This window comes from Pan paniscus, chromosome 4, assembly GCF_029289425.2.
Source record: "Pan paniscus chromosome 4, NHGRI_mPanPan1-v2.0_pri, whole genome shotgun sequence".
In the NCBI taxonomy this organism is placed as follows: Eukaryota; Metazoa; Chordata; class Mammalia; order Primates; family Hominidae; genus Pan; species Pan paniscus.
Genome location: NC_073253.2, coordinates 36412485 through 36438936, shown reverse-complemented (window position 1 = coordinate 36438936; position 26452 = coordinate 36412485). Strand labels below are relative to the sequence as shown.

At 39.4% G+C, this 26452-nt stretch overlaps 1 protein-coding gene across 3 annotated transcripts in view; it reads right to left on the bottom strand.

Annotated features, from left to right (window-relative positions):
* ARSB (arylsulfatase B) overlaps positions 1-26452 on the bottom strand; it is a 208582-nt gene that overhangs the window by 89449 nt on the left and 92681 nt on the right. For all 3 annotated transcript variants that reach the window (XM_034959910.4, XM_034959909.4, XM_034959911.3), the window contains exon 5: positions 19884-20127. In XM_034959910.4, coding sequence (XP_034815801.1) covers positions 19884-20127 — 244 coding nt within the window. The remainder of the gene's footprint in view (positions 1-19883; positions 20128-26452) is intronic.

Below are 26452 nucleotides of genomic sequence, written 5' to 3'. Positions count from 1 at the left end.
GTAGGACTTCTGGGTTAATGTCAGGATAAACTTCAGGGACTAATATGCCTTTCTTCCAATTTCCATTTTAATATCCACGAAGAATTACAAAAAGATGAAAACTGGCAACAGCGTTGGAAACTAAAGAGAAGACCATATGCCAAAGTCCCAAGGGGATTTTCACTAATGCCAATGCTGAAGAGACGAACAACACATTCTTGGATTCTGCCATAAGAATCAAAATATGATCCCAAAGAAAGTAGAAGAAGATGGATTTGCTTTGCCTCCATCGAATGATGGGACTCAGGGGCTATGCTAAACAAACAAAAAAAAAAGAGTGATGATCTTCCATGAACTGTCCTTAGAGAGGCACCATTGTGCCTCCTCTCACCCCGAACACTGGCTGCTTTCCTCTCTATGTCCACCCCCACAGCAAGCAGCAGACTAACATGGAAGAGATCAGGCATGAGATGTAGCTTCCTGGAACATGGAACCACCTAACAAAACAATCTGAAACAACCTCAGAGCACTCCATACTGTGAGTGTAGGATAGAAGCCCTTTTATCCAAAAGGTTGGGAAATTAGGGAATCAAATAATATAGCATCCCTTAAACATTTAGTTTGAACTTAAAAACATAGATAGTTCCAACTATGTTGTCAATTTTGGAATAAGTGCAACGTGGTGCTGAGAAGAATGTATGTTCTGTTGATTTGGGGTGCAGAGTTCTGTAGATGTCTATTAGGTCTGCTTGGTCCAGAGCTGAGTTCAAGTCCTGGATATCTTTGTTAACTTTCTGCCTCGTTGATCTGTCTAATGTTGACAGTGGGGTGTTAAAGTCTCCCATTATTATTGTGTGGGAGTCTAAGTCTCTTTGTAGGTCTCTAAGGACTTGCTTTATGAATCTGGGTGCTCCTGTATTGGGTGCATATATATTTAGGATAGCTAGCTCTTCTTGCTGAATTGAAGTAAAGCACTCCTCAGCAAATGTAATAGAACAGAAATTATAACAAACTGTCTTTCAGACCACAGTGCAATTAAATTAGAACTCAGCATTAAGAAACTCACTCAAAACTGCACAACTACATGGAAACTTAACAACCTACTCCTGAATGACTACTGCATAAATAATTAAATGAAGGCAGAAATAAAGATGTTCTTTGAAACCAATGAGAACAAAGACACAACATACCAGAATCTCTGGGACACATTGAAAGCACTGTGTAGAGGGAAATCTATAGCACTAAATGCCCACAAGAGAAAGCAGGAAAGATCTAAAACTTGATACCCTAACATCACAATTAAAAGAACTAAAGAAGCAAGAGCAAACACGTTCAAAAGCTAGCAGAAGGCAAGAAATAACTAAGAGCAGAGCAGAACTGAAGGAGATGGAGACACAAAAACCCTTCAAAAAAATCAATGAATCCAGGAGCTGGTTTTCTGAAAAGATCAACAAAATTGATAGACCACTAGCAAGACTAATAAAGAAGAAAAGAGAGAAGAATCAAATAGACACAATAAAAAATGATAAAGGGTATATCAGCACTGATCCCACAGAAATACAAACTACCGTCAGAGAATACTACAAACACCTCTACGCAAATAAACTAGAAAATCTAGAAGAAATGGATAAATTCCTCAACACACAACACCCTCCCAAGACTAAACCAGGAAGAAGCTGAATCCCTGAATAGACCAATAACAGGCTCTGAAATTGAGGCAATAAATTAATAGCCTACCAACCAAAAACAGTCCAAGACCAGACGGATTCACAGCCGAATTCTACCAGAGGTACAAAGAGGAGCTGGTACCATTGCTTCTGAAACTATTCCAATCAACAGAAAAAGAGGGAATCCTCCCTAACTCATTTTATGAGACCAGCATCATCCTGATACCAAAGCCTGGCAGAGACACAACAAAAAAAGAGAATTTTAGAACAATATCCCTGATGAACATCGATGCAAAAATCCTCAATAAAGTACTGGCAAACCAAATCCAGCAGCACATCAAAAAGCTTATCCACCAAGATCAAGTTGGCTTCATCCCTGGGATGCATGGCTGGTTCAACATATGCAAATCAATGAACGTAATCCATCATATAAACAGAACCAAACACAAAAACTGTATGATTATCTCAATAGATGCAGAAAAGGCCTTCAACAAAATTCAACAACGCTTCATGCTAAAAACTCTCAGTAAACTAGGTATTGATGGGACATATCTAAAAATAATAAGAGCTATCTATGACAAACCCACAGCCAATATCATACTGAATGGGCAAAAACTGGAAGCATTCCCTTTGAAAACTGGCACAAGACAGGGATGCCCTCTTTCACCACTCCTATTCAACATAATGTTGGAAATTCTGGTCAGGGCAATCAGGCAAGAGAAAGAAATAAAGGGCATTCAATTAGGAAAAGAGGAAGTCAAATTGTCCCTGTTTGCACATGACATGATTGTATATCTAGAAAACCCCATCATCTCAGCCCAAAATCTCCTTAAGCTGATAAGCAACTTCAACAAAGTGTCTCAAGATGCAAAATCAATGTGCAAAAATCACAAGCATTCCTATACACAAATAACAGACAAATAGAGAACCAAATCACAACTGAACTCCCATTCACAATTGCTTCAAAGAGAATAAAATGCCTAGGAATCCAACTTACAAGGGATGTGAAGGACCTCTTCAAGGAGAACTACAAACCACTGCTCAACGAAATAAAAGAGGACACGAACAAATGGGAGAACATTCCATGCTCATGGATAGGAAGAATCAATATAGTGAAAATGGCCATACTGCCCGAGGTAATTTATACATTCAGTGCCATCCCCATCAAGCTACCAATGACTTTCTTCACAGAATTGGAAAAAACTACTTTAAAGTTCAGATGGAAGCAAAAAAAAGCCCACGTTGCCAAGACAATCCTAAGCAAAAACAACAAAGCTGGAGGCATCATGCTACCTGACTTCAAACTATACTACAAGGCTACAGTAACCAAAACAGCATGGTACTGGTACCAAAACAGAGATATAGACCAATGGAACAGAACAGAGCCCTCAGAAATACAACCTTCTGATCTTTGACAAACCTGACAAAAACAAGAAATAAGGAAAGTATTCCCTATTTAATAAATGGTGCTGGGAAAACTGGCTAGCCATATGTAGAAAGCTGAAACTGGATCCCTTCCTTACACCTTATACAAAAATTAATTCAAGATGGATTAAAGACTTAAATGTTTGACCTAAAACCATAGAAACCCTAGAAGAAAAAAACCTAGGCAATACCATTCAGGACATAGGCATGGGCAAGGACTTCATGTCTAAAACACCAAAAGCAATGGCAACAAAAGCCAAAATAGACAAATGGGATCTAATTAAACTAAAGAGCTTCTGCACAGCAAAAAGAAACTACCATCAAAGTGAACAGGCAACCTACAGAATGGGAGAAAATTTTTACAATCTACCCATGTAACAAAGGGCTAATATCCAGAATCTACAAAGAACTTAAACAAATTTATAGGAAAAAATCAAGTAACCCCATCAAAAAGTGGGCAAAGGATATGAACAGACACTTCTCAAAAGAAGACATTTATGCAGCCAACAGACACATGAAAAAAATGCTCATCATCATGGTCATCAGAGAAATGCAAATCAAAACCACAATAAGATACTATCTCACACTAGTTAGAATGGCGATCATTAAAAAGTCAGGAAACAACAGGTGCTGGAGAGGATGTGGAGAAATGGGAAGGCTTTTACATTGCTGGTGGGAGTGTAAACTAGTTCAACCATTGTGGAAGACGGTGTGGCGATTCCTCAAGGATCTAGAACTAGAAAAATCGTTTGACCCAGTGATCCCATTACTGGGTATATACCCAAAGGATTATAAATCATGCTACTATAAAGACACATGCACACGTATGTTTATTGCAGCACTATTCACAATAGCGAAGACTTGGAATCAACTCACATGTCCATCAATGATAAACTGGATTAAGAAAATATGGCACATATACACCATGGAATACTGTACAGCCATAAAAAAGGATGAGTTCATGTCCTTTGTAGGGACATGGATGAAGCTGAAAACCATCATTCTGAGCAAACTATAGCAAGGACAGAAAACCAAACACTGCATGTTCTCACTCATAGGTGGGAATTGAACAATGAGGACACCTGGACACGGGGCGGGGAACATCACACACTGGGGCCTGTCGTGGGGTGGGGGGTGGGGGTAGGGATGGCATTAAGAGAAATACCTATTGTAAATGATGAGTTAATGGGTGCAGGACACCAACATGGCACATGTATACATATGTAACAAACCTGCACATTGTGCACATGTACCCTAGAACTTAAAGTATAATAATAATAAAAAAAAATAGATAGTCACTTCATAGTCTTTGCATGCAGGGCTACTGATTGTTATTCCTATCATCTTTATTTCATAAACCATATCTATAATGTTTTATCTATAGTTTCTAGTGCTGTTTTTCTTAAAGTGGAACAAGAACCTAAGAACATGTGAATTTTTAGATTTTCATAGAATAATGGTGGCCATCTAAATTTAAAATCCCTTCATACATTCTCTTTAAAAACCATATTGATAAGAAAGTAAAATCAACCAAAGCAGAAGCCTATGACACAAGCAGGAGACAAGGCCTATTTAAACCCTGGGTGAAGTGAGGAAACAACCCTCTGAGACCTGAAGAGTCAGGACTGGTACCCATCCAAGGGCAGAGTCAGGCTAGAATTATGCAAAAGAGGGTCAGGGGGTACAAGAGGGGTGTATTAGTCTGTTTTCATGCTGCTGATAAAGACATCCCCAAGACTGGACAATTTACAAAAGAAAGAGGATTAATTGGACTACAGTTACACATGGCTGACGAAGCCTCACAATCATGGTGGAAGGCAAGGAGGAGCAAGTCCCATCTTACATGGATGGCAGGAGGCAAAGAGAGAATGAGGAAGATGCAAAAGGAGAAACCCCTGACAAAACCATCAGATCTCATGAGACTTATTCACTACCACGAGAACAGTATGGAGGAAACTGCCCCCATGATTCAATTATCTGCCACCGGGTCCCTCCCATGACACATGAGAATTATGGGAGTACAGTTCCAGATGAGATCTGGTGGGGACACAGAGCCAAACCATATCATTCCACCCCTGGCCCCTCCCAAATCTCATGTCCTCCCATTTCAAAACCAATCATGCCTTCCCAACAGTCCCCCAAAGTCTTAACTTGTTTCAGCATTAACTCAAAAGTCCACATTCCAAAGTCTCATCTGAGACAACGCAAGTCCCTTATGCCTATGAGCCTGTAAAATCAAAAGCAAGCTAGTTATTTCCTAAATACAAGGGGGATACAGACATTGGGTAAATCCGACCATTCCAAATGGGAGAAATTGGCCAAAACAAAGGGGCTACAGGGCCCATGCAAGTCCAAAATCCAGTGGGGCAGTCAAATCTTAAAGCTCCAGAAATGATCTCAAACTCCATGTCTCACATCCAGGTCACGCTGATGCAAGAGGTGGGTTCCCATGGTCTTGGGCAGCTCTGCCCCTGTGGCTTTGCAGGGTACAACCTCCCTCCTGGCTGCTTTCATGGGCTGGCATTGAGTGTCTGTGGCTTTTCCAGGTGCATGGTGCAAGCTGTCGTGGGTCTATCATTCTGGGGTCTGGAGGATAGTGGCCCTCTTCTCACAGCTCCACTAGGGGGTGTCCTAGTAGGGACTCTGTATAGGGGTTCTGGCCCCACATTTCCCTTCCATCCTGCCCTAGCAGAGGTTCTCCGTGAGTATCCCACCCCTGCAGCAAACTCCTGCCTGGGCATCCAGGCATTTCCACACATCTTCTGAAATATAGGCAGAGGTTCCCAAACCCCAATTCTCGACTTCTGTGCACTGGCAGGCTCAACACCACGTGGAAGCTGCCAAGGCTTGGGGCTTGCACCCTCTGAAACCATGGCCCAAGCTCTACATTGGCCCCTTTTGGCCATGGCTGGAGCAGCTGGGACACAGGGCACCAAGTCCCTAGGCTGTACACAGCACAGGGACCCTAGGCCTGGCCCCTGAAACCACTTTTTGCTCCTAGGCCTCCAGTCCTGTTATAGGAGGGGCTGCCATGAAGCCCTCTGACATGCCCTGGAGACATTTTTCCCATTGTCTTGAGAATCAACATTTGGCTCCTGATTACTTATGCAAATTTCCACAGCCTGCTTGAATTTCTACTCAGAAAATGGAATTTTCTTTTCCATCACATTGTCAGGCTGCAAATTATTCAAACTTTTATGCTCTGCTTCCCTTATAAAACTGAATGCCTTTAACAGAACCCAAATAACCTCTTGAATGCTTTGCTGCTTAGAAATTTCTTCTGCCAGATACCCTAAATCATCTCTCTCAAATTCAAAGTTCCACAAATCTCTAGGGCAGGGGCAAAATGTCACCAATCTCTTTGTTAAAACATAGCAAGAGTCACCTTTGCTCCAGTTCCTGACAAGTTCCTCATCTCCATCTAAGACCACCTCAGCCTGGATTTCATTGTCCATATTGCTATCAGCATTTTGGGTAAAGCCATTCAACAAATCTCTAGGAGGTTCCAAACTTTCCCACATTTTCCTGTCTTCTTCTGAGCCCTCCAAACTGTTCCAACCTCTGCCTATTACCCAGTTCCAAAGCGGCTTCCACATTTTCAGGTATCTTTTCATCAATGCCCCACTCTACTGGGCCAATTTACTGTATTACTCTGTTTTCATGCTGCTGATAAAGACATACCCAAGACTGGGTAATTTACCAAAGAAAGAGGTTTATTTGGACTTACTGTTTCACATGGCTGGGGAGGCCTCACAGTCATGGTGGAAGGCAAGGAGGAGCAAGTCACGTTTTACATGGATGGCAGCAGGCAAAACGAGAGCTTGCACAGGGAAATTTCCCCTTATATTACCATCAGATCTTGTGAGACCTATTCACTATCATGAGAACAGCATGGGAAAGACCTGCCCCATGATTCAATTACCTCCCACTGGGTCCCTCCCACAACACATGGGAATTCAAGATGAGATTTGGGTGGGGACACAGCCAAACTGTATCAAGGGGAAAGGACTCAAATAATGTCTGATAAGATAAACTCCAGAAAGAGAAGGTCACACCCAAGGGACAAAATGTTGATAGAGGTCTCATACCTGACAGATCAAAGCACTGGCTAGTGGGGAGTCAAAAGGGAGTCCAAGGAAGTAGCTTGGATAAGGAAGTGTGCAGGACGAGAGTGGCTGCCTTGGGCAGCTGAGATGCTGAGAGAGGAGCAGCTGAAGAACAAGTGTCCTTTGGAAGATGGATGGTAAAGGGAAAGAAGGACATGGCCAAAGATCAGGGTTCTATTACAATAACACAGTATCAGAGAATTACGAGAAGGCAGACCAAAAACAAAGGGGCTACATTTAGCAAAGAAACTGCACTTCACTATAGCAATACACAGTGCTCTTGAAGCACCTGAAGTAAATGAAATTGTCCAAATCCCACTCCTACGGATTGCCTGCTATCTTAGATCCAGGAAAAGCCAACATACATAAACGTGAACAAAACCAAAAAGAACTCAGCATCTATGCAAAGTTACCATACGAGTTAAAACAAATAGAAAATGAGAATTCAAAAATTTGGCAAATGAAAACATTCTCCTACTATGGAAAAACAGTCATAAGGCAGAAGAAAACCATTACAGGATATTTCAACATGAATTAAATATAATGAAATCATCAACTGCCAATATTAAAGAAACAACAACCATGATTCAGAAATTGTAAAACTCAGACATCACACTTTTTAAAGGAAGGGAACTGGGAAAAAAAGGACAAAATCTTAGAAATGACAAAACCTTATACATGACATTCTCTATGTGAAAGCGTGTAGAGAATAGAAATTAAAAGAGAAAGGATAATTAATTCAAAATAAAGAAAAAATAAAGAGGCAAAGAGGATACGAGAGAAATTGAGAGAAACCAAATTTATGTAAAGAAGATTCAATAATACCTATAACTAGGAGTTCCTGAAGAAGAAAAACAAAACAGTGGAATATAATATTTAAAACTGTAATTTTTTAAAACTCTGAAATAAAAGAAGATCTGAATATACAAAGTGAAATAACTCACTTTTATCTGAGAAAACTGACACAGTAGGGTCACCTTTGTGACACATCTGGAAAAATTCTTAGATTTTAAATCATAACTATAATAATAGTGATAATAAAAAATCTTCTGGGTGCCCAGACAAAAAACACAAAGTCACTTGCAAAGGAATAAAATCAGGCTGATATTAGACTTATCAACAGTAACATAGAAAACAAGTAAAGATTAGGGTAACATTTTCAAGAAACTCAAAGCAAGAAAGTGTGGGACAAGGGTTTTATTTTAACCGGTTGAGCTGGTGTTCAATTATCAAGGTTGTAGAAAATGTTTTAATAAACATGCAAGAATTCAAAGAATCCTGAGAAATCTATTCAAGGATGAATTCCTCCAACTAAGAGATAATTGTGAACACTTTAGAAGTGGATGGGTGGTCAGTATTGAATATATTATTGAAGATCTAAAACTAAAACAAAATTGTGGATGAAGAGAGAACAGTATTACATATTACATGCTCTGATACAGTAGGAATGATACAGTAGGAATAACACTACTTAAATCACAAAACTGGAAGAGAATGAAAAGTTACATAAGTTGTTTGATTTCCTTATGGGTAATAAGTGGAAGCTTAAGATGTCATTTAAAGGTGACAAACCAAATAGTGGAACCTAAGTAAGAAAAAAGGGACTAAGGAATTATATATAAAGATATTTATATAATGATAAACAGTAGGATAAAATATAAATTTTTCTAAATACTAAAGAACTACTAAATAAAAGGTCAAAGATAAAAAGTAAATGTAATAAAACAATGAAAAAACTAAGAATAGAAATAAAAATATTTATAAATATGTATAAATTGATCTACTAAAATATTACAGACTGGATCATAAAGAAAAACCTAACACTATACTTAACAACTACAGAATACGCATTCTTTTCAATTACACCTGATGTGGACAACAAGAAAGACCATCTACTAGGCCAAGTCTCAAATTTAAAACAATTAGTCCAAGAGTGATGGCTCACACCTGTAATCCCAGCGCTTTGGGAGGCCGAGGCAGGAGGATTGCTTGAGCCCAGGAGTTTGAGACCAGCTGAGGCAACATAGTGAGACCCTGCCTCTACAAAATAAAAATTTAAAAATTAGCTGGGTGTAGCAGTACATGCCTGTAGTGCCAGCTACTTGGGAGGCTGGGGTGGAAGGATTGCTTGAGCCCAGGAGGCAGAAGTTGCAGTGAGCTATGATTGCACCACTGCACTCTACCTGGGTGACAAATTGAGACCTTGTCTCTGTTAAAAAACAATAATAATAATTGAAATAATAAAAAGCATTTCAATTATTTGTGGTCCTCAAAACCACAACTGAAATAAACTAGAAATCAATAATTTAACTAGGGAAAAACCCAAAATTTGGAAACTTAACAATGCACTTCTAAATACATGGTTCAAAGAAAAAAATCACCATTTGCACCATTCCCCATAGAATACATTCTTTCATATGAAAGAACTCAAACATAAATAATTACATTCAAACATAAATAATATTAATATTCTAACATTCCAACATAAATACATTCAACATATTACATTCAAACATAAATAATATTAATAATATACAGAATTCTTGTTAAATCCTTTCTGCTCAAGATGCTGTAGACGTTAGTTTATTGTCTACTGGTGAGTATTATTATAGCAAAGTAAGGTATTATAGCAAAGAACCAGGTAAAGGCAAACAAAAACAAGACAGGATTGCAGTTTTGGTATTTGACAAGGTGGAGTTTATGCCAACATTATTGGTAAGTATCATGATCGAAAGATGAAATAAATACATTCTTTCATTTTTAACAATAATTATTTATATTATATATATATATATTTTTTTGAGACAGAGTCTCGCTCTTTTACCCAGGCTGAAGTGCAGCGGCGCAATCTCGGCTCACTGCAACTTCCACCTCATGGGTTCAAGCGATTCTCCTCCCTCAGTCTCCCAAGTAGCTGGGACTACAGGTGCGTGCCACCACACCCATTCAACTTTTGTATTTTTAGTAGAGGCAGGGTTTCACCAGGTTGGCCAGCCTGGTCTTGAACTCCTGACCTCAAGTGATCTACCTGCCTCAGGCTCCCAAAGTATTGGGATTACAGGCATAAGCCACTGCGCCTGGCCTATATTACTATTTATGTTTGATGGTAATAGAAATATATTCTTTCATATGAAAAATTTGGAAGAACTCACCATTTATGTACCTCTACTGAAAAATTACTTTAAAATATTAATCAACTAATCAAAAGATTAATCAAACTTAAGAACTAAGGAAAGGGAAAGTTATAAATAAAAATGTTGGTAACATTAAACATAATTATATATATATAAAATTTCACAACATGTGATTACAAAGTAGAATGAAGAAGAAACTTGCTTTGGAAGAAGAGTTATAAGATTTAAAATATTCAATTGCAAAAAGCTGGGTCTGTACTGATAGACTGAATTTAAAACACTTGAAAGTGAGAAATAGGCAAGAAAATATTGGTAAAGAAAGTAAAGGCACAATAAATTTTTCTTTGGATACTTCTGCTTCCAGCCAAATTAGATTTACTTAACCCTCTTGCCTAAAACAACCCAAAGAAAAATGGACAGAATATTTAAAACAGTATTCAAAACACTGGATATCAGGCAAAGAACAATGATTATTGCAAGATGAAAAACAAAGCAGGTGAGTTTTTAATCATTGCCCAGTTTACTGCCTTGAGAGAATTTCTAAGCCCTGGTGCAGGGAAGGGCAACTGAAATGTAGTCCAGTGAATTCCTTGAGTTGAGCAGACAGAGCTGAGTCCAGAGACCAAGGGAGCTTGAGCTCTTAGGACAGAGGACCAGAGAAGAGAAAGCTGCACAGAATGAGAATCCTGGAAATCTGCAGAGGATCCCCTTAGAGCAGAGGTCCCCCAACAAAGACTGTGGACCGGTACCCATCTGTGGCCTATTAGGAACTGGACCTCACAGCAGGAGGTGAGCGGTGGGCTAGCAAGCTTTACTGCTTGAGTTCTGCCTTCTGTCAGATTAGTGGCAGCACTAAATACTCATAGGAGTGCAAACCCTACTGTGAACTGCGCATGCGAGGGATCTACGGTGTATGCTTCTTATGAGAATCTAACTAATGCCTGATGATCTGAGGTGGAACAGTTTCATCCTGAAACTATCCCCCCACCAACCCTGGTCGGTGGAAAAATTGTCTCTCACAAAACCAGTCCCTGGTGCCAGAGAGTTTGGGGACCATTGTCTTAGAAAAAGATGCCTGTGAGTGAACTACTCACAACACGGGAAAGAACTACCTGTAAGGATTAAGGGGAAGACTGCTCAGCATTCACACAGAGTTGGGAACAGTACCCGTTCCCATCAGCCAGCCTTGAAAAACTCACAGGCTGCTGTGAGAAGGTTTGACTAGAGAGGATTTGACTCAGCAGTGGAGTATAATTAGCTGTAGACTGAGCACTGCTCCGCAGTTGCCTAATAAATCCTAAAAGCAGTGCTCAAAACGATCAAACTGTTTCCAAATAACTGCATCTCAGAACAAAGCCAGAAGCTTTATTTTTATTTATTTATTTATTTTGAGGCAGAGTCTCAGTCTGTTGCTCAGGTTGGAGTGCAGTGGTGCAATCTCGGATCACTGCAACCTCTGCCTCCCGGGTTCAAGCAATTCTCCTGCCTCAGCCTCCCGAGTAGCTGGGATCACAGGCGCCCGCCACCATGCTCAGCTAATCTTTATATTTTTATTAGAGACGGGGTTTCACCATGTTGGCCAGGATAGTCTTGAACCCTTGACCTCAGGTGATCCACCCGCCTTGGCCTCCCAAAGTGCTGGGATTACAGGTGTGAGCCACCACACCCTGCCTAGCTAGAAGCTTTACAAGAATACAAAAATATCCAGCACTTAACAGGGTAAAATGTACAATGCTTGGCATTGAATCAAAGACCAAAAGGGATAGAAATATGACCGGTATAATAAGGAGAATAATCAATCACAACCAACTGAGAAGTGATATAGATGTTGGAATTAGCAGGGGACATTAAAATATTTACTATAACTGTACTCTATATGTTCAGGAAGTTAAGTAGTTACAGGGAGGATATTAAAAAGACCCAAGTGGAGCTTCAAGAAGTGAAAGTTACAATGTGTGAGATGAAAAATACATTGCATGAAATTGATGAAAGATCAGACATTGAGAAAAAAATCAGAAACCTTTAAGGCTTAGCAATAGAAACTGCCCAAAATGAAATAAAGAGAAAACAGAATTTTTTTTAAATAAAAAGAGCATTAGTAAGCTGGGGGACAACTTTAAGTGTCCAAGTGAAAAGCATGAATATGTACATTGTTGCCAGATTAATTTACAGGCTTAATCTCACTCAGTATAATTTTTGAGAAGCTTATCTTTTAATTTAACAAAATAATTCTAGAGTTCACCAAGAAAAATTAAAAAGTGAGACTTGTCAAGAAAATTTTATAAAGACAATATAATGAAGGAGAGGCCGATAACCATTTCTACCAGATATTTAAATATACTCGAAAAAGACAATGATTAATAGTCAGATGCCAGCATGAGAACAGGTAAGTCAGTGGGCTAAAACAGGAGGCCCCAAGACAGATCACAGTACTCATAAGAACTTAAAACCTAAAATAGTGCCATAAGTCAGTGAAAAGAGAAATATTATTTAATAATTAGTCTGAGTTCTCTTGTTAGTATGTGGAATGAAGTATCATTTTATGTGTTTTTTTTTTTTCTTGAAGTATCCATTTTAGATCAGAGGTTAACATTTAGCTCATGGACCATCATGCTTTATTTGGCTTCATGGCATCTGTAAAATTGAGGTGAAAAGATTTGTTTTTCCTTTAACTTTCTTCTTGAAATGATATTGATAGTGGGGGAAAAGTCTTTATAATGACATATTAAGTTTTTAAGATATTTTAATATTCAGTTGTCACCACTGTCATGTTATGACATCTTAAAGTGTTTCCCATTGATGATAAAAAAGAAATTCCTATCATTATGATCAGGAGATTGCTTTATTTTTTTCCTGAAACAGGATCTTGCTCTGTTGCCCAGGCTGGAGTGCAGTGGCATGATCACAACTCGCTGTAGCCTCAAGCTCCTGGGCTCAAGCGAACCTCCTGCCTCAGCCTCCTGAGTAGCTGGGACTACAGGTGTGTGCCAACACACCCAGCTAATTTTTGTATTTTTTGTAGAGACAGGGTTTCGCTATGTTGCCCAGGCTGGTCTCGAACTCCTGGGCTCAAGCAATCCTCCCTCCTCGGCCTCCCATAGTGCTGGGATTATAGGCGTGAGCCACCACGCCTAGTCTGCTTATGTTTTACATTGTTTAATTAAATATAAAATAATTAAAAAGAAACTTGCAAGGTTTTAATCCTTTGGTTTTCCTTTTTGTCAATCAACCTTATGAAATGTCTTCAAACAACCTATAGGCTGATTATTGAGCTGAAAAGCAGAAAAAGTACACAGAATCGGAAAGAGCTTAGAGAAGTCATGTCCCCTAGAAATGGCAAACATAGTCTGTGGCTTGGAAAGAAGAAAAACTGAAGCAGTCGAAGGAGCTCCTATTGTAAATAATGTCACCCACTCCAGAACTACTATTTCTTCTAACATTTTAATATTTTGAAGCAGTCCTAAGAGAAATTTGTAACTATACAGCTAATAAAACTTCTGATGCTCTCAGCACAGACAACTGTTTTTCATCCGTTACTGGCATTCCTATTTCACGAGCCTCTTCAAATTTTCAAAAACTACTATCATCTCGAAAGTGGTATTTCCATTTCTGGAAAAAAGTTTCAGACCTCTGGGCACAGATCGGGTGTCTCTGACATTTGGCTGTCCATTTGTTTTTGCTGCTTTGGAAAAGACACAACAGACGTCAATGTGACTGGGCGATTTCTGTATCAGCAGGCAGGGGTGCCAAATGTTCTGCCACCGATTCCGAACTTGCCTAATGCTGTGAGAAGCACCAACTTCATTAGGCTCGAGGCTGAATTATTATTTCAGGAATTTTTCTCAAGCAATGGGAACAGAATGAGAGTGGTTTTTTGCTTTCTAAATAGAAATTTGCTGAATTTCCAGAAAACAAGTCTTGAAATGTATGATCAAACTTTGGGCAGAAATTTTACTTTTAAATAAAAAAAAAAAAAGAAAGCCCATTATCTCATGATTTAGCCTACTTGGACAATAATTTTGGCCATATCTTTTGGTTAAAGCCCCGCAGTCACCACTATGTACACTACTGAAGAACGTGCCCCTGTTCCATAAGAGATTGCCCGGTAGGAGAATGTGCTAACACCGAAGCAAGATCTGCAATTTGGAGCTAAGAGTGATTAGACTTTTCCCAATTTCTCTGCAGTCAGAAGCAAACATGAGCCAAACTCTTAAAGGTTACTTCTGATCAACATAATCTTAAGGTTGAAATGTGCATTTATAATCCAAAATTTAGCTATATGGACAAACATCAATCATGTGAACTTTGCCAAAGATAATAACCTCAGTAAATTTGGGACTCAAAATGAATTCAACTATTTTTCGATTCAATCCTACCCTCACCTGGCAAAGTGTCCTATAAAGCTTTGATTCCACATGCTATTATGTCCTTATGCAAGCCAGGGTTTACAACATTTTTGCCACCAAAACAAAAGAAAAATCAAAAATGATTGGATATCAAGCATGCCACAAATGTTGCCATCTCAAAGTCACTCAAAGCTTTCTCCTACTCCAAGCCAAACCTCTACAGCCTTTATATTGAAAGTTGATGATAACCTGAATTAAAGTTCAAGATTTGCTTTGCTTGGAAATTTTTGTTTTATTTTTTACCATGAAGTGGGCATTAAGTTTTGCATTAAAATAAGCAAAAGGGGCATAGGCTTGTAAAGAATGTTTTAAAAAAGAATGTGTAATCAATTTCTAATATCACAAAATAGGTAATATCTAGATTTTTGTGCCTATGTTTAGGTACTTTTTTCCTGTAAGTTCATAGTTTTCATCGGTCTTAAAGAGGCCTACAATCTTAAAAAACTGCAAAAAACATTACTCCTCTGATTTAGATACTGACCTCACATAACACACACACCATCTTGCAACAATTTAAGAATTATGGCTGAGCACAATGGCTCACACCTGTAATTCCAGCACTTTGGGAGGCCAAGGCAGGTGGATCACTTGAGGCCAGGAGTTCAAGACTGGTTGGACCAACATGGCAAAACCCAGGCTCTACTAAAAATACAAAAATTAGCTGGGTATGTTGATGCATACCTGTAATCCCAACTACTCGGGAAGCTGAGACATGAGAACCGCTTGAACCCAGGAGGCAGAGATTGCAGTGAGCCAAGATCATATCACTGCACTCCAGTCTGGGTGACAGAGCAAGACTTTGTCTTAAAAAGAAAAAAAAAGAAAAAAGAAATACATGGAAGAAACTCAAACCACAACACCTAGAAGAAAATAGATATTTAGCACATTTGAAGCTGAGAAAAATATTTCTGAACAAAAAAGAAAGAGAAAAACATTTCATTGACAAATAAACATGGGAAAGACATCCATGTAGAAGACATCAACAAAATAAAAAGACAAAAAAAAAGGAAAAATATTTGCAAGAAATACAACAATCCAAAAACCTGACATAAAGAAGCAAACAAATCCACAAGTAACACCCACTTTTCAGTAAAATAAGTGTAAAAGCACATGGAATGAATACTTTCAAAGAGAAAATACAAATGGAATATAAAAAGTTAAATATGAATCTCCATAATAATAAAAAATCAAGTTAATACAAGACTATTTTGTCTATAACATTAGCAAAGATTTTTTAAAAAGCTTGATAAGGAAAAGCTATGAGGAAGATGAGCACTTTCTACCCCTGTACAAGAGTACATTGATACAGCCTTTTTAGAAAGCAGTTTGGTAATGTTTATCAAATGCTTTTAAAATCATGTAGGGGCCACCCTTGGCCCTCCGAAAGTTCACTGAAAAATCAGTTCACAAAAGGTGAATTAACAGGAGAAAAGGCATACAAATGTATTTAAATGTATTTAATGTGTATACATGGGAGCCTTTAGAATGAAGACCCAAAGATATAGAGGAAATCGTTCATTTTTATGTATAGGTTTAACAAAGTATGGACAGCCATGTAGAAATATGATTGGATAAAAGGGTATGCTCTAATGCTAATAGCCTGAGTGGGGAAACCCAGCAAGGTCTGTCTCTCTGGATTCTTCTCGGCCTCTCTGGGCATGCATTCCTTCCTTCTGGATGTGGGGTTGGACCCGCTCTGGAATGGGAATGTTATGACCTACAGTTAAAACAAGTTAGGCCAGATAACTTATTTATGGCCACTTTTTACACAAATAAGGCAGAGGGAAAATTAGAATAATATTTCTAGGTTTTATGATCAGCCCTGGGGAGAAGGGGTTCTGGTTTCTATGACCTGCCTTGGGGAAGAAGGATTCTGGTTTCCATGGCTTGCCTCAGGAAAAAATGAGACTGACAGACAAGAGAGCAGGAGGAGGTCAGAGAAAAACTTCTGTTGTAGAGGCTGCTTCTGGGGCCTCCAGTTTGGGGTATTGTTTTTCAAGCCCCAACATTGGTCACTTTCTTTAGCTTAATGATTTAATTTCAAATCATTTATATCTAAGGGAAAAAGTCCAAAATGTAGACAAAGAGTTCATGTAGAAAGAGCTCATTTCAGAGCTATTGTTTTAAAAAACTAAAAAAGAAAGTCAAGGGAATGGATAAGTATATCAAGGTATATCCATGCGATTGAATGTGCAGTGACTGAAATAGTGTTTGCAGTAAGTTTCTTGGATGAAACAATCAAAAACCAATGGTCTGTTAAATAAGGAAAAAAGATGTAGTAAAAAAATGCTGAAAAGAAAAATTCTAAGGAAATATGACAAAATGTTTATAGTAGTTGTTTCTAGGTAAGATTTGAGTGATTATTTTTTTTTTTCTTTTTTGAGACGGAGTCTTACTCTGTCGCCGAGGCTGGAGTGCAGTGGCACCGTGTCGGCTCACTGCAACCTCCGTCTCCTGGGTTCAAGCAATTCTCCTGCCTCAGCCTCCTGAGTAGCTGGGATTGCAGGTGCCCACCACCACACCCGGCTAGTTTTTATATTTTTAGTAGAGACGGGGTTTCACCATGTTGGCCAGGCTGGTCTTGAACTCCTGACCTCAGGTGGTCCACCCACCTCGGTCTCCCAAAGTGCTGGGATTACAGGCATGAGCCACCACGCCCAGCCAATTATTTTTATTTTTTGTAGTTTGCAAATTATCTACAACGACATATAGTACTCACACTTGGGGAAATTAAATTTAAATTTAACATATCAAGTTTAGATCATGGATAGAGGCAGAAATGTTTCAAAGAAAAAGAAAAAAAGTCATCTCATATGAATGAGCAAATAATGAGCACAAAGCTTCAAAATTTCTGGTGAGAGAAAAGGTTTTACTGCTTTGCTTCTCAGCTTAGCTGTTCAGTGGCATTACTTTTTCTGTGACTTGGATGCTGTAGAGTGTTCTTGAAATGACAAATCATAAACTGATCACTGTCTCCAAATTGACAAATCAACTTTTCAGGCAAGAATAAGAGGAAACAATTTGAGGCTAGTGAGGATTTTAAAATAATATGAAAATAATATGACTCATAAGAACCAAAATAATGTTTAGAAATGGTGAAGAAATGGCTACCCAATACTACAAATGTTGCTGCTTGATAAGTGATCTTTAAAATTTAATAAATTCTCGAAGGAAAACATGGAAGTTTGAGTTGCAAAATAATTGAAAGAAGGTTATAAAGCTAATTAAATCAGATTTTCCCTTGGGTTTGTAAGAGATGAGGACCTTCCCTAGTCTCACCCTTCTGGGTGAGGCCCATTAGAGAGGAACTGATAGACTCCACGTTGTGAGAGGTTGAGTGGCCTGGCTGAACACTTCTATCCATTCCTGAACTCATAGGACTTTAAACTTTAATGTTTAAACTTGAATAGCTATCAAACTTCCTTTGTAAAAACTAATCTTAGGCTGCTGAACCCTACTATTTTTTAACATTAATTATTAATTACAGAAAAATTGATAATATAAAAAGAAAAGAAATAATCTATATATTTTGCAACTGGAAATTGGTCAAAGTATGGTATTTCCAGAGTATTGAATACTATGATTATGTTCAGCATGGACTATAAACTTAAATGCCTACAGAGACTAAGTAGGTAACCTAAATGAGTGCAGTGGATCTGTATTGGAACTTGGGAACAATAGAGATTGAAGATTTGAAGGGTGGATACTTCATCTACAGAAGGCAGCAGCTATTTGATTCTAGTCAGTTGTTGGCCTTCTGGAAATGTGGGTGCAGTGCTGTCAGACCTTCCTATTTTTAAAACACTTTTATTTGGAAATAATTTCAAATTTACAAAAAGTCGCAAAAATAAGACATAACAAAAGAATACCTATGCATCTTACCTATATTCTTTTATTTAATTTTGCAGTCCATTTGAATTCTCTCTGTGCACATGTACATACATACACACACACACACACACACAATTTTTTTCTGAACCATTTGAGGGTATGTTAAATATATTATGGCTTTTTGCTCCTAAATACTCCATTGTGTATTTCCTATAACTAGAGACCTGAAACCTACTATTCTTGAGCTGGGATACCTGGAGTGGGATGAAGAGATGGCCTGAGGAAGTCCTCTCCCCCTGGCCACTAAGGGACAGTCAATCAGCTGCTAACCCCAAACAGAGCTGTAACACCAAACAGAGGTTGAAAACCATTGCACTAGACAACTGTCATTCCACCCGTAAAAATAATACCTCCAATATATGCATATGTATTTATAAATTAGATTTATGTACAAGTCTACTAATATATTATGTGTCTTAAAAAACATATACTTTAAAAAGGATGAGATGAAATTAGATATTAATACAAATACAAGATTGAAATTTTCTTCCTGTACTCCAAGGGAACATCTTGCAACCTCTAAGGCATGTGCCTCCCAACCTTGGGGGCTATTGCTCTACACTGTGGGGGTTAAACAGGAAAAAGACCACCACGATTTCCAAATCTGAGTCTGGGTCCTGCTCCCTGATGTATCTTCTTCACATCAGCCAGCTCTATCTATCACAACATACTTTTTTGCCTTCCTGGCACTTATCACAACTGGCAGTCATCTTGCTCATCTGTGTGTTCATTTGTCCAACATCTTTCTCCCCCAACTAGAATACAGCTTCCTGAGAGGCAGGATCTTGACTGACTTGTTCATTCCTAATTTCTCAGCATCTAGAAGAAGGTATGGCACATAGTAGGTGCTTGTTAGATACTTGCTAATAAATGGAAATAAACATATCCCTAGTTCCTATTCCAGCTTTTTCCCTGCTGTTTTGTCCTCCATTCTTCCAGCAGACAACAGGACTAGTTCCCTGACCTCCTGCAGGAAGCTAACAATACCCTAGCCTACCTCTACGCAAAACGTCGCAGCTTCAAAGACCTTCCATGGAGGGCGATGGGCTGAGGACAATCTTGTTCTTCACGTAAAACACAGGCCCACAATCTCAAATTTATAATTAAAAAAAATATATACTTACAATGTCTCTAAAGGCATTTATTTTTCTTAAAAATCATGTATTTGTAAGCTGAACTATCATTTTAACACAAAAGCTATCATTCTTGCTCAATGGAGTCAGGCTGCTCTTGGAGTTTCTGTCCTGGGAGGAAAAAAGGGCAGGATGCAGGTACCTGATGGTTTTCCACACGTCGAAGCCATCCAGAGGCTTTGTGCCATTGGTGTGTCCCCTGGCCAGCTTCACGAGTGTTGGCAGCCAGTCAGAGATGTGGATGAGCTCCCGGTTCTTCACGCCCTTCTGCTTCAGCAAGGGGCTTGCCACAAAGCCCACCCCTCGGACGCCTCCTTCCCACAGGCTCCATTTTCTTCCTCGAAGGGGCCAGTTATTACCCCCTGCCAAAGTCTGCCCTCCGTTATCTGAAACACAGTAAGGTCTTGGCATGAGGATGATGTTAACTCTTAAATACATTTAAGAACAGAGACTGTATGTACATTGTTACTAAATGGTGCTTAAATAATAAAAAAAGAAAATTCCTTGCCTTTTCCCACCCTAAATTCCCTTTTCCCATTGACATAGCCTTTCATTATTCAGACATAAGTAAGGCCCAGTGTGACACATATCTACCTTTAAATCCTCCATGGAGAGGGCCACTGGAAAACAAGGCAGTCCCTCGATGATATGCGCTTTGGAGATCCCTAAGCTAAATAATCCACTAAACTTTAAATACACCTGTGTAACTTTGTATAGCATGGGAGAATGAGTCCATGGAAGCTGGGACCCTCTCCATGCATGAAGAGAAAACTAAGTGAATTTCACTTAGTGACTTAATGCTCCTTATAGGTGGAGACAAAAACTGACCTTTTTCTTTTCCTCTTGGAAAAAAAATTCTACAATTTAAACTGGAAAATGAATTAACACTCTACTCTCTGGCAATAATATCTCTTTCTTAAGTGTGAAAGCTGAGTATTTCTCCAGTGGTTGATAAATGTCTCTGTAAACAGAACATTAGATGGAAAAAAATAAATGTGAAAAAAATTCTTCCCCTCTTGACAGGATGGTGAAATAAAGTTTCATTATGCACAATACCAGGGAAGAGAAGGTTTCTCTTCCAAGACAACAGAAGGAATGGGAGATCTTGGCAAAGACAGGGTAGAAGTTACTAGAGTAACTGAAGTTAAGTATCTTCCCAGCCAAGTGAGGGCTCAGAGTTAGACATTAAAGTGGACAGTAGAAAAGAAAAAGTGCCATTTCTTACATACTGAGGTTATAGAATCATACAAACTCCCAAAGTATCCACAGATTTAGGTGACTTTAGAGACACATTTTAAATAACACATATTTTGCATTAAACTTTAAAAAAAAAAAACCACTATTACCCAAATGAGCCACATGAGGGCAGTATGACAGACCACCTGCTGTATAGAATGTTACATATAAAAATTTATTAAGAAATCAGAGATCTATCAAAGCTACAAGATGCATCCGGGAGGAAAGAGAATGAACACTTGTTAAGCACTGACTGCACTAGGAGTGACTCTGATTTTGCATTATCTCTCACAGAATCTGGGGTTGGCAGACCTGGAATAGAAGCCTGAGGCCAGACACTCACTAGCTGTGTGGCCAGGGGTGATATACCACCTCAGTTTCCTCGTCTTCATGTGGAAATAACAATCACTAATTGATTTAGTCCATTTTGTGTTGCTATAACAGAATACTGAGACTAGGTAATTTATCAAGAAAACAGGTTTATTTGGCTCACAATTCTGATGACTGATAAGTCCAAGCGCTAGGCACTGGCATCAGTTGCTGGTGAGGGCTTTTGTGCTGCATCATAACATGGCAGAGAAGTGGAAGGAGAGGCAGGTGCAGGTAAAGAGGGACCAAAGAGGAGGAAGAGCCTCACTTTATAACAACCCACTCTCATGGCGACTAATCCATTCCCTTGAGATTGAGAACTCAATCCTGGGAGACAGCATTGATCTATTCATGAGGAACCCGCCCCCATGACCCAAACACTTCCTACTGGGCCCCACCTCCCAAGATGCAGTGGCAATTAGACTTCCACATGAGCTTTGGTGGGAACAAACCACATCCAAACCATAGCACTACTTCATGTATTATGATGGAAATGAAGTGACATTGCTTATGATCTTTTCTTGGCAGGGTACCTGACACAACCTAAGTGCTCAATATATGGTAGTAACTGCTGTTGTTCTTAAAATTTACAACAACCCAAATAGTTTAGTATTATAACCATTTTGTCACGTTTTTTAAAAGGAGGTTTGAAAAAGCCAAACAGTGAATAGATGGCAACGCTAGGATTCCAGCAAGGTCTGTGTGACACCCCAGGCCTCTGCCCCTAGAGCACCACACTCCTGCTATCCCTAGTATAGAGTGGGCTCACACATGTAGGCCACATAAACTTTCACTTCCTGATGAAAACCACAAGTACGGTCAACCTCAGCAAAGTGTACACTCTTCCTATGAGTGTACATAGGAAGTTATTTCAAGGTAATGGTAATTCCTTTTAGAGAAGGCTTAGCTGCTGTTGGGGAAGAAATTCAAGGCTCTACTGCCAAGGAAACTTTTGGTGGCGCCCTTAACACACCAGTTCTCAGTTCTTTTCTGTGCTTCTCGAAAGGGAGTAGAGAAGAGTCTTGAGTTAGATCAGGTGAGGAAACAATTCTTCAACACATGGGTCGGTGACAGACAATCTCATCATTTGACATCACAGACTTACAAGAATCTTTCTTCAAACCTCCCCACATCACTTCTTGACAAAAACTCAAGGCCCAAACATTCACTCAGGCCAGTTGTTGAAATACACATTCCATTTCATATTGAAGCTGAGCAGACCCGTATATTCAAAACAACAAAAGGTCACCATCAGTAGAAAGAAGAAATTCCTCCATGTTCATGATACTGCAGAGAGTAGCAATCACTCATAACCAATGTATTGAAACTTAGAAGAAGGTGCTATTCATGTGATACAAAAATACACTGGAAAGAAACACCTACACTCTTCCCGTGATATCAAGAAAGGCTGAGATAGAACGATTATTTCACTCTGTTGTCTGGATTGCTGTAAGTGATGCTGGCTCAATACTTTAGAAGAAGCCTGTTGTCTCTGTTTTAAATAGATACACTTCTCTGAGATATTATGTAGTGTCCTTCAGTTGCACATATTTGTTAGTGCTCAACGGAAAGTATTGGATGAAGATGGTGGTGGAAATAAGAGTGGAGATGATGGGGACAAGGGTGGCTGGATCTGGAATCTGATTCTAGGAGCAGCTCTTCAGTTATGACTCAGATAGGAAAATTCTCCAGGCTGTACAGAGAATTTGGCCACTTTTGCTACTGTAGGAAAGGGAAGGTGTTTCCACATATCATTAGGGGAGGCCACGGATGTAGTAAGTGTGACTGTTTTTGCAATTAGTTCTCTGTGATGTTTTGCCATTAGCAATAAGCGATTCTATCAACAGTTATTCTTTTTAAGTGCACTCCAAAGAGAAAGCACTGTCAATGGACACATGTGCAACTTCTCCAAGGCTCTCCTGGCATAGCGCCAACTGCAGATGTGGCCTCAGCAGAAGGGCAGTTCAGCTTCGCCTGTCCTTGTACCCCCACAGATGGCACCTGGCCGATGGTTGCCACTTATCAGCAATGGGGCAGAATCCACTGAGTTAGGCCATTAGTTGGTTAACTATATGAGAAATAGGGTGCGGTCCATAAGTTCTAGTTCAGTCTCCTGGGTATTTCAAAGAATTCAACATAAAACTGGTAGGAGTAGCAACAAGAATAAAATAAGCTCTTTTGCAACAAGGTGGAAAAGGGAGTTTCCTATATTGCTCACTGAAGTTTGACATAAATTAGAATTTAAAAAGACAATGGAACCATCAGCATTTCAAAGACGTTTCTTCTCATTTTCCCTTCTAGTTTTATTTTTCGGCAAAAGTTAATTTCTTTCTTGTTAAGAATTCATATTCAAGAGAAATTTTTGTTTCATTTCCTGACTGACATATGAAAAAACTTCCAAATCAAAATAAGATGACGCCAGCTCCTAAAAGAAGCAAAGAAACGTTTTTTCAGGGAGATGGTTTTGCAGCAATGTTTTGGCACAGGGAAAATCTAATTATAAGGCCTTTACTGTCTAGAAAAGAAATGTCAAAATAAGACAAACATTATCATATACAGACCGTAAATCTCACTTTATTATTCACTATTGAACAAAAATAACTGTCAAAAAGTCATGGAAAAATATTGGTTTGCCAAAGATCTAAGCAAAAACATTAAGTATATGACAATGAAGCCTCATCCATATCCAGCTGATAAAAATCAAAATGAAACCATGACAATAGCATTAATTTTTAGAACTACTCCCCAAACAATTTAATGTGTGGCTTGGCCGTGGAGGGCTGCCCTGAAACATCATCTCTACCCCACCATCCCTGTGCATGCTTCAGCCGGGGCTTACCCTAGTCATCCTTCCCACCCTGACTCAAAGATCACAAAAGGAAAAGCAAGGAAGGCTCTAGCAGCCTCATACCAAGCCTGGACATCTCTTTGAACACGGCCCTGATGCAAGGGTGACTAACAGATGAGTAGGCAACACCATTTCAAAAATGGAGAAGCCTCTTTGTCCCAGAAAAGTATCTGCTTGTTGATGGTTGATTCTTTGGATTTTTTTTTAAATTACTGAGATGCAAACTGGAGTGCTAATATATGTCTTAGTACACATCTAAAGGATTCGGTAAATTCAATCTTCTCCTGCTAAAAGATTTTGGAGACATTATCTACCTAGATATTCAAATTACATTCTGATATTCTCAAATCTTCTCCTTTTTTTTTTTTTTTTTTTTTTTTGAGACAAAGACTCACTCTGCCAACCAGGATGGAGTGCAGTGGCAGGATCACAGCTCACTGCAGCCTCGATCTCCTGGGCTCAATCAATCCTCCCACTTCAGCCTCCCAAGTAGCTGGGACTACAAGTGTGTGCCACCACGCTTGGCTACTCTTTCCCTGTTGCACTACATTGAATCATTTCTGACAGAATGTGCATTTGATTCTGCCAAGTCTACCTTTAAAACAGCTTTCCAATCATCCCCCCTTCTCCAGCCCATTGCTTTAGGTCAGGCACTCCTCTGTCTGGGCTCCTGGGCTAATTTATATACCGCTTCAAGTTCCCACCAGAGGTGTTTGTAAAACCCAAAATCAATCAGGCCACATGCATGTTTAAAGACCTGATTGCTTTCCAATCAGGGAAAAAGTTCCAACTTCAGGCCCACATATAGATTCCTTCATATCTGCCCCCAACCTCCTTTTTGGGTATCAACTCCTGTCCTCCCCCATAAAAAGTGCCCTGAGCTTCAGTCACGTAGAACTAACTTCTCCCTGTTGTTAGAATATGTCATGCCCTTTCATGCTAATTTTGCCTTTGCACATGTTGGCTCCCTTGCCTAAAGTGCCACGGGTTAAAGATCATATCTTCTGTGAACCTGCCACTTAGTGCCCTAGATGGTCTTCAACTCTGCTCTGTATTTCTGCTACATTTTATGTGCACATTTTCTACTATACTTAGCTCTGTCTATTGTTAATCAGTTGTTCATGGCTTTGTCTTCCCCATGAACTCTGCTTCTCAAGAGCAAAAAGTTTCTTAATGTTTTTATTTCCAAGACCTAGCACAGGACCTACCACACAGAAGGGCTCAATGATTTGGAGGAACAAATAATTAGGGAAAAGGCCACTCACCGAAAATAGAGGTTAAAGGCACTAAACATTAACTTAGGTCACTGCATTGTTTTTTCTAAGCCTTTGTCCAGCTACTCTGTGACCTTGACTTTTCATTGGCTATTCTACATACTGCTGCTTAAACTATAGGAGCTGGCAAGGGGTGCTCTTGGACCCCAGTGAGGATTTAAGTAAATCAAACCCTCAAATATCAGAATTGTTTGTCTAATCTGGTCCCTGGTCAGTTATGTTGGAGTCTAAGAGGGTTGATTGGGAGCATTTCAAGAAGCATCAGTCTTGGCCTGGAAGAAAGAACTCACTTATTCCTTTAACACATCTTTCTTGAGTGCTGCCATGTTCCAGGGACCACTCCAGATCTGGAAAAAGGGCAGCAAACAGGATGGACAAGGTGCTGTCCCTCACGGAGTGAGTGAGAAAAAGAGATAAGATCTCTCCATTCATGGTAGGCAATGACTGGGCTTTGTGGAGGAGCTGAAACCATAAGGACAGGACAGAGCCAGCCAAGTGACCACCAGAGAGATGAGAGCCCAGGCACAGGGAGCAGGAGGCCTTATGCAATCGCACATTAGAGACTAGGGTGTCTGTGTCAAGGCTGCTTCTTAATTAAAGACTAGTTATACTATCAGGTATACTCTGCTGCCAGAAGTTAAGGAAAACTTGAGCTAAATGATGACTAGGTATAAACAAAAAGGTATAGGTCTAGGTGTTTTATGACCATCATCACTTTCCCCTTTATGACCATCATCACTTTCCCCTATCACCCCTACTGCCCCATGTCTAATTTCACTGAAATGCAGGGAACTGAGAGGAGCTAAGCACTGTGAGTTTGGGCAAGTACTCAATCTCTGAGCCTAAGTTTCCTTATTTGAGAAATGAGGATAACAAAATACCCACCTTAATATTGTGCCTGGCATAGAAGCAGTGCTAAATAATATTAGCTATTTTTATGTATGCTAGTCATCAGCACCAGCAAAGTACACAGAACAGAATAGG